At 39.5% G+C, this 9,698-nt stretch overlaps 1 protein-coding gene across 1 annotated transcript in view; it reads left to right on the top strand.

Moving 5' to 3' along the window:
- LOC123256122 (zinc finger protein 250-like) overlaps nt 1-9,446 on the top strand; it is a 25,099-nt gene extending 15,653 nt beyond the window's left edge. The window contains exons 3-7 of the mRNA XM_044684812.1: nt 2,721-2,784; nt 3,759-3,933; nt 4,521-4,634; nt 7,621-9,057; nt 9,160-9,446. Of these exons, the coding sequence (XP_044540747.1) occupies nt 2,721-2,784; nt 3,759-3,933; nt 4,521-4,634; nt 7,621-9,057; nt 9,160-9,446 (2,077 nt within the window). The remainder of the gene's footprint in view (nt 1-2,720; nt 2,785-3,758; nt 3,934-4,520; nt 4,635-7,620; nt 9,058-9,159) is intronic.
- Nucleotides 9,447-9,698: the final 252 nt, after the last annotated feature.

Here is a 9,698-nt window from a genome sequence, read left to right as displayed (position 1 = left end):
CACCTCACACCTAGCAGATTGGCTAAAGTGAAAGAAGGGGAGAGTAATGAATGTTGGAGGGGATGTGGCAAAATTGGGACATTAATGCATTGCTGGTGGAGCTGTGAACTGATCCAGCCATTCTGGCTGACAATTTGGAACCATGCTCAAAGGGCTATAAAAGAATGCCTGCCCTTTGACCCAGCCATACCATTGCTGGGTGTGTACCCCAAAGAGATCATAGATAAACAGACTTGTATGAAAATATTTATAGCTGCGCTTTTTGTGGTGGCAACAAATTTGAAAAGGAGGGTATGTCCTTCAATTGGGGAATGGCTGAACAAACTGTGGTATATGCGGGTGATGGAATACTATTGTACCAAAAGGAATAATAAACTGGAGGAGTTCCAGGTGAACTGGAGAGACCTCCAGGAAGTGATGCAGAGCAAAAGGAGCAGAGCCAGAAGAACATTGTACACAGAGACTGATATACTGTGGTAAAATTGAATGTAATGGACCTCTGTACCAGCAGCAATACAATGACCCAGGACAATTCTGAGGGATTTATGGTAAAGATGCTACCCACATTCAGAGGAAGGACTGCAGGAGAGGAAACATATAAGAAAAACAACTGCTTGAACGCAAGGGTCGGGGTGGACGTGATTGAAGATGTGGACTCGAAACTACCACAGGCATGCAACTACCAACAATTTGGAAATTGGTCTTGATCAAGGACACATGACAAAACTAGTGGAAATGCGCATCGGCCATGGGTGGAGGGAGTGCGGGGGTGTGTGTGTGTGTGTGGGGGGGGGTGAAGGGGATAGGAGGAGCATGAATCAGGTAACCATGTTAAAAATGTATATTAATAAATGTTAAAAAAAAACAAAAAAAAAAACAATGACTCTAATGTGGTCTGATTAGGGCAGAGTAGAGTGAGAAAACGAGCTCCCTCATATCTATGCATACTGGGTAGCTTACGAATGTGTTAGCTTTTTTGACTGCTGTGTCATAGTTGTTCACATAGGGCTTGGGGTTCACTGAAACTTTTAGTTTTTTTTTCACACAAACTATTGTCCATGCCTCTCCTAACCTGAATTTGTGGAGTTGCTTTATTTAAACATAAAGATAGGAGGCCACTAGGTGGCACAGTGGCAGAGTACCAAGCCTGGAGTCAGGAGGATATGGATTTAAATCTGGTCCCAAATACTTCCTACCTGTGTGACCCTGGGCAAGCCATTTAACTATGATTGTCTAAATCTTACCCATCTGTTTTAGAGCTGTTATTTTATTTTAAGAAAATAAATAAATGTAATGGTAGTACTTTACATTTATCCTTAATGCATTTCATCTAGATTTCACCTGTCTTTCTAGCTCCTCTTGGTTTTTTGGATCCTGATTTTATCTTGTAGTGAATCAGCTATGTATTTTCTATGGATTTGATAACCATGTCTATAAAATAGGGGAGACTTCCTTATAGCTTCTACCTATAATCAAGAAGAATAAAAATAGGAACCCAGACTTATAAAGTGCTTTAATATTTAATAATAATAATGATAAAAGTAATGAGCTCACAAATTTGTGATACTTTAAACTTTACAAAGTGCTGTCCCCATGCCAGTCCTGGAGGACAGGTAATATCAACACCTCCATTTTGTGGGTGGCTTCAAAGAGATGAAATGATTTGCCCAAGATCACATAGAACCAGAGCCAATAACTCAGATTCTCCAATCTCCAAGTATACTCTTTCCAATATACTGTGCTGCTTCAGACATAATTATAATTGATTATATGTACTAGGCTTGAAATGTTTATTGGATGAATGAATGAAATGATCACAAGTCTGGTTTTCTACGCTTAAGTCTTATTAATTTTACCTCCACAACATCTTGCCATCGTCTTTTCACTAATCCAACACCATTCTAACATCATCATCTTTTCTCTGGACTAATGTAATTGGTTCCTAATTGGTTTCTTTGCCTCAAGTCTCTCTCCTCTCCAATTCACTATCCACTCAACTACCAGTGATTTATTTATCTAATGTCCTGATCATGTCACCTCCTTACTTAATAAATTCCAGTGACTCTCCATTACCTCTAGAATCATATACAGGACTCCTTTGTCATTGAAATCTTCACAATTTGATTGGAACCTACCTTTCTAGCATTACTGCATATTATTCCCCTCTATACACACTGCAGTCACTCCAAATTTCCTATGCTATTCCTCATCTAGGGCATTCCATCTCCTGCTTCCTTGCTTTTACATTTGCTATCCACTATGCCTGAAATTCACATTTTCCTTACCTCTATCTTTCAAGATCTTTAGTTTTCTCAATGCTCAGCTTAGGCATTACCTCCAACATGAGGCCTTTTCCAAGTTCCCTAATGTAACACTACCTTCCCCTACCCCAAATTATTTCCATAAAATATTTCATATGTATTTTTTATGCATGCACATGTATGCACACATATAATTGTGTTCTCTGATAGAATGCATGCTCCTTTAAGGGAGGAATTGTTTTATTTTTGCCTTTGTATTCCTAGTATCTAGTACGGTGTCTGGAACATAGTAGGTATGATCCAATAAATGTTTGCTGATTACTTGATTGAGTTGATATTATTCAGGCCCTTGAAGGGTTTCTAGTTTCCTTGAAGAACTGGTGAGGAGGAGGAGGGAGTCTCAAGGGAAACCATAGGACAGGATTAAACTCACTTGTGATTTTTTTCCTTTTCCCTTAGCCCTGTTTCCCAAGGGGGTAAGCACCAGGTAATGGCAGATGAGCTCTTTTCACCCAGGTCTCAGGTAAGTTTTCTTTTCTGAGATCTCATTGTTACTATCTCTAGAGTTGGCTCAACCATTTTCCCTTGACCTAGAGTTTCTCTAACTAATTACTCTCTCCTTTCACCCCCATCTCCCACTTCAAACCCAGGGATATTAGCCTATATTCCTTCTCTTGGGAGCCTATTATGGTGAAGGACTCCATGGAGAGAGCTCATTGGTTACCCAGGCTACTTTCCTTGGAGCCTTCATAAACATACTTACCAGTTTTGCACTCTTGAACCCTGTGGCTTCCTCTTTGACTTATAAAATTGGAGATGTCTCTCAACTTTGTGTCCTCCTTGTTTTGTAGTCAGAGAAGTCAGAGAAGATGCCTCCTTTTTTTTTTAGCCCTTACTTTTCAACTAATAAATACTCTGTGTTGGTTCTAAGGCAGAAGAATGGTAAAGGCTAGGCAATGGGAATTAAGTGACTTGCCCAGTACCACATAGCTAGAAAGATTTGAACCTAGGACCTCCCCATCTCTGGGTCTGGCTTTCTATCCACTGAGCTACCTAGTTGCCGCAAAGGATTACTTAAAAAATTCTATCCCTTCTCCTTTTTTTCTGAATCCATTTTGTCCCTAGCTCTTTCTTAAGAATCCCTCAGAATTAACATCCAACCGACATATATGCACACATATTTTCATATTTTCGAAGTCTGTTTCACCAACCCAAACCCTTTGTAGAACCTCTGCCTTATTGGATACCCTTCCAATGGCTACTAAGCTAGTAGCCTTCCCCAAGGCTTCTAGCTCTTTAGCTGATAATCTGAGCTTTCCCTAAGTGGGATGGGATGCCATGGGAGTATGAGTTCCCCATCACCTCTTTCCTTAGAGGGCTTGGAGTTGATGCTTGACAATCACTTTTCCACTATATTAGATGGGGGATTCTTATTCATGTATGGACCTCAGCACTCCCTAAAACCCTGATCTTCTCTGATTGTATGATTCATCCCAGGGCCGAACACTGGGATTATCATTAGGCTGCTGCAGGAATATATTTCAGGCATCTATGATGTTTGAAGATGTGGCTGTGTACCTCACCCGAGAAGAGTGGAGCCATCTGGGTCCTGCTCAGAGAAACCTCTACAGGGATGTGATGCTGGAGAATTATGGGAATGTGGTCTCTCTGGGTAAGGCTGTTCTTCTCAGGATATAGATCTGAGTTCCTTTGCTTTCTGTTTTGTGAGTCAGTGAAAGATTTTATTAGATTCGGGCTTGAGGTTCAGGGGTTACAGATTTCTGATCCTTTTGAGGTTCACAGATAGGACAATTCTGTTTCCCTTTCCTAGGTGACAGACTTGGTATATATAGAATTAGAAATAGAGATTCCTTAACTCTAACTACAACTTTACTTTTTGTTGCCTCTTAGGTCTTTGTAGGAAATTCAGTCTTCTCCCTGATTTAGGACCAGGTATCTCATCTAGGATCTAATCTGGAGTTCCCAGAAGAAGTCTGCCTTGTTAGAGTGGCTAGTACATAGTTAGTTAATTGTACCCTATATATATATATATATATAGTTCCTCAGAGTTCCATATTTCCTCTGGGAACATAATTCTAAGATCCCCTCCAGAAATTTCTTAGGACTTTTCTGGGCTCTTCTATCATGGCCTTTCTTCTTTTCTCACCTACCTGAAAACCCAGGGCCTGGAACTAAGCTTGGGACAGCTCTGTGTATCCAGAACAAATCACTGGGCCTCGTTTCCTTCCCCATGCACAGGATTTCCAGTATCCAAACCAAATGTGATTGCCCAGCTAGAACGAGGGGAAGAGCCATGGATCCTAGACATTCAGGAAGCTGAAGGGAAAGAGATGCTGAGAGGTGATTGTTCAGGTGAGTGAATGGGGTGTATCGAACACACATATTTACATATCATCTCCTGTGTGCTCAGTGGTGTACTAGACACAGTGGTACTGAAATGAGGAGGGTATGATGGAATGGTAGTTTGCTAGTCTTTGAGAAATAGGTTCTAGGAGGTTATCATTATCCCTAGGTAGCCAGGCAGTTGATGTTTATTGATTCTCTAATCAATGGGCACCTTCTTAATTCAATGCAAAATAATTTCAAGAGAGAGAGTAATTTCAGTTGGGAGGATGAGAAGAAGCTTCCTGTGGGAGATAGGAACTGAGCTGTATCTTGAGTTAGGGATTCTAGGAATTAGAGGTGAAGAAGAAATCCATTGAATACATAGGACTCTATCTGTTTAAAAAGCACAGAGAGATGAAATTTTAATGTCCAGAAAGCAGTTCTTTTGAAATGTAGTGATATGAAGCAAGACCATAAATTTAGGGATATCAATTAGGTAATTATATAGGATTTGGAGTAGAGAGGGAAAAGACTAGAATCGGAGAAACTACTTTTTGTAGTATATTTCAGTGGTGGTCTAAGTGACAGGTGATAAGCTCTACACTAAGGTAGAGACTATGTGAATAGAGAGAAAGAGGGTGGATCCAAGAGATATTGTTGAGGTAGAATCAACAGGACTTGACCCTAACTGGGATATAGGTGATGATGAAGAAGATTCAAGGATGTCTTAAGGTTATAAACTAGGTGGTTGGGAGGACAGTGGTACTTTCAACAGAAATGGGGAAGTTTGGAAGAAGACTTATTTTGGAGGACAATATTAGTCATGTTTGAGATGCGTGGATTTTCAGATGCCTACAAGACACCCAACAGTGAGTTGGTTATTGTAGTGTGTAAATCTTGCAGCTGTGTTTTTCATGGGTGCAAGCTAACAGTTGGACAGTTAGAACACAGAACCTGGCATGAAACAGAGACTGGTGCCAGGCTTGACAGTTGGGGTGTGGGATATAAAAAGGATCCCACACCTCTGACACTTCACTTCTCTTTTTACTTCTTTTGGGATTGGGAGGAGGGAGAAGGAATGTGGGTTGAGTTTTCTTAGGTAGTTAGGCTTAACTATCATTGCTGGCCCAATATCAACAACTCTTTGGCAAACTCAACAATCTCTTAGGGAACAAGAATATATTTTAACCAACTAAACATCACCATCTGGCCCAGGGCTTCTTAGCCCTGGGTCAGCACCCAAGTATTTTCAGAGTTAAGCCTGCCCACCAGGCTTTCTTATCCTCTGTTTCACAAGAAGACCTTTCAGCGTTTCAAGACTAGTAGCTGAAGTTTAACTAGAAGCTTAAGTTCTTAGATTACCTTACCCTCTCTCCAATCCCTTTTACCTATACAATTATCACCAAATAAATCCCTTAAACCTTTAAGCCCAGGAACTTGAAGTCATTGCCTTACCTTACAGCATAGATCAAGTAAGAGCAACTGTCTGAACATTCCAAAGGCTAAAGCTACCAACTCCATTAAGCTTCTGGGTCCAGGAAGTGCCATTCCTTCTTCCTGTTGACCCCATCATTTCACCAATAGGATTACTTCCTTTCTCAGGGTAGGGCCATAGAATCTTGAGCTTAAAGGGGCTAGGCTTTGCTGGTGAGGGAGAGTTTCACCTATCTCTCTGCCAGTTTGGGTGCAGAATCCCTGTTACATTTATATCCTGTACCCTAGCCTAAAGCCTCTGGGCTGGCCTAATTCAATCCTCCAGTCCTCTCCTGCCCTGCATCTAATCCCTATATATTACATTATTTGAGATAAGCTCAGGAGAGAGATGAAGGCTGAATACTGTAAGAGGGAAATAGTAAATGATTTTCTCTAAGCTTCCAAAATGCTTCAAACTTTTTCCCTCTTAAAATACACACACACACACACACACACACACACACACACACACACACACACACAAAAGAGTTGATTGCATAGAGATAATAATTGAATCCTTGAGAGCTGATGAGATCACCAAGGAAGAGAATACAGTTAGATAGGAGAAGAGTGCCCAGGCCACAGCCTACTCTTCATAGGTGGTGGGAGGATGATAATTCAACAAAAGAGACTGAGGAGCAGTCAGGTAAGAGAAGAGACTTAAGAGAATAATGTTATAGAAGTCAAGGGAGAAGATAGTGTTCAGAAGGAGAGAATAATGGTGTTAAAAGTTGCAAATATTTCAAAGAAGACGAGGACTGAGAAATAGCATTTTATTAAGCAGTTAGAAGGTTATTGTTCTCCTTGAGGGAGAAGTTTTTTCCATTGGCAAAATCACAAGTTTTATTGTAAGAGTCTGAAAATTGTTGGAGGTGAGAAGTTTGGAAGAGGGATCAGTTTTGGGGGCAGCAATAGTAGCGTATCTATAGTTATTGAAAGCCTTATGTGAAAGAATTATAATCTTAAAACTCATCTAAACTTTGTGGTAAGGGTATGTTTAATTCCAGTTTATATGTGCAGGAGTTTTTTCTTTTTTTCTAATGGCATCAACCCTTATGCTCCAGAGCACAGGTACCCAGGCTTCCGGGTTCTTAGGTAAACCAAATGAAGACAAATTGCAAATGCTCCTTTTGGCTTCTCTTCCTTGCTTGTCATGGCTGCTTTGCCATCAGCTCTTTTTCTTTTCTCTAGTCTTTTCCAGTGACTTGCTCCACCTGTTCCCCTGCATAACTACAGGGGGAATATAGTTTTTTCTCCCAGTTATCAAAATAGAAGAGGAAGAATGAAGAGGAAAACTAATCTACATTTCAACTAGTATTTGTTGATCAATTGATATCAATTAGCATGTATGAAGTAATTTTAGCATATCTGAGAAAACACATAAGAACATCCTATGTAAACAAAGTATCTGAAATATATAAAATCAGAGTGCTTTTCTTCATACCTTCTCATCACTCTGGAGTTATCTGTCTCACAGACTTCAAGATCTTATCTCTTCGTGTTGATCATTAATATTCCTATTTTGTATTCATTGTTTCAGATTGTGAATCGAGGACTGGGAAAAATGAGCAATTTCCAAAGCAGGAAATTTCTGAGGAGGTGGAACCACAATGGACAATATTGGAAACACTCACAGGGAATATTCCTCAAGGATCCAAATGGGGAGAAGTCTGTGAATATGAAGGAGGACCAAAGGAAAATTGGGAATCCTCTGTAGGGAAGCTTCTTTCTCATGAGGGATGTTTTAGGACAGTTCCAGTGATCCACCAGATATCAACAACAGGAATGAGAAGCCAAGAATGTAATGAATTTGGAAGAAACTTCAGACTGACTTCTAACCCTGTTCGATTTCAGAGAGATCCTTCAGGAGAGAGAATACAGCAGTGGGATGAAATGGACCAAAGATTCAAACGAAATTCAAATTTAATTAAATATCAGAAAGACTATACAAAAGAGAAACCTTGTGATAATTCTATATATTGGAAACAATTTGGACAGAGCTCAAATCTTATTGAACATCAAAAAAATCACACTAGAGAGGAAAGTTATGAGTGTAATGAATATGGAAAACATTTTATCAGAAGGTCCCTGCTTATACAAAATCAGGGAATTCATACAGGAGCAAAAACATATGAGTGTAGTGAATGTGGAAATACTTACAGTAAGAAGTCTCTTCTTAATGATCATCAGAAGATTCACAATGCAGGGAAACATTACCAGTGTAATGTATGTGGAAAAGCCTACAATAAGAAGTCAACATTTGTTGATCATCAAAAAATTCACACTGGAGAAAAACCCTATGAGTGTAGTGAATGTCATAAATGCTTTATCAGAAAGTCTTTGCTTATTCGACATCAGAGAATTCACACAGGAGAGAAACCATATGAATGTACTGAATGTGGGAAAGCCTGCAGTCAAAAGTCTGCCCTTCTTGACCATCAAAGACTTCACACAGGTGAGAAACCTTATGAGTGCAGTGAATGTGGCAAGCACTATATTAGAAAGGCTTTGCTTATTGAACACCAGAGAATTCACACAGGAGAAAAACCCTATAAGTGTAACGAATGTGGGAAAGCCTATAGAAAGAAGTCTACTCTTGTAGATCATCAGAGACTTCATACTGGAGAGCGATCCTATGAATGTAATGAATGTGGAAAAATCTTCACCCAAAGTCTAAATTTCATTCAACATCAGAGAATTCACACAGGAGAGAAACCCTATCAATGTAGTGATTGTGGGAAACCATTCAGTCATAGATCTGCCCTTATTCAACACCAGAGAATTCATACTGGAGAGAAACCCTATGAGTGTAATGAATGTGGTAAAGCCTACTGGAGAAAGTCTACCCTTATTGATCATCAAAGGCTTCACACTGGAGAGATACCTTATAAATGTAGTACATGTGGGAAGGCTTTCAGGCATAGACCATCTTTTATTGAACATCAGAAATTACATAATGGAGGCAAACATCATGAGTGTAATGAATGCAAAAAACAATTCAGTACACGGGCATCCCTTATTCAACATCAGAGACTTCATACTGGAGAGAAACCTCATGAATGTAATGAATGTGGAAAAGCTTTCAGTCAGAAGTCTACACTTATTGATCACCAGAGACGTCATAGTGGGGAGAAACCCTATGAATGTAGTGAATGTGGCAAATGCTTTATCAGAAGAGCTTTCCTTATTCAGCACCAGAGAGTTCACACAGGAGAGAAACCCTATGAGTGTAAGGAATGTGGAAAAGCCTATAGAAAGAAGTCTACCCTTACTAGTCATCAGAAAATTCACACTGAAAAGAAACAAGAATTAATTAATATTGAAAAGCCATCAGTCTTGAAGCCTACTCTTATTGATCACCAATGATTTCACATTGGAGAGAAGTCCCATGAATTTAATAGTGTAAATGGTATATTAGAAGGACTTTGCTCATTTATCAGAGAATTCATGTAAAAAACATTATGAAAAAATCAATGTAGTAAACACTTAAAGAACTTTGCCAGAGAGAATTCCTATGATCATGGAATTTCAGAAAACTTTCAGTCAGAATTTCAACTTCATTAGACATAAAATAATTCTCACAGGAGAGAAATCCAATGTGTGTATGAGAGAAATCCA

The sequence above is a fragment of the Gracilinanus agilis genome, chromosome 1, assembly GCF_016433145.1.
Source record: "Gracilinanus agilis isolate LMUSP501 chromosome 1, AgileGrace, whole genome shotgun sequence".
Classification (NCBI taxonomy): Eukaryota; Metazoa; Chordata; class Mammalia; order Didelphimorphia; family Didelphidae; genus Gracilinanus; species Gracilinanus agilis.
Note: the sequence above shows the minus strand (reverse complement) of the source record. Positions and strands in the feature narration are given on the sequence as shown.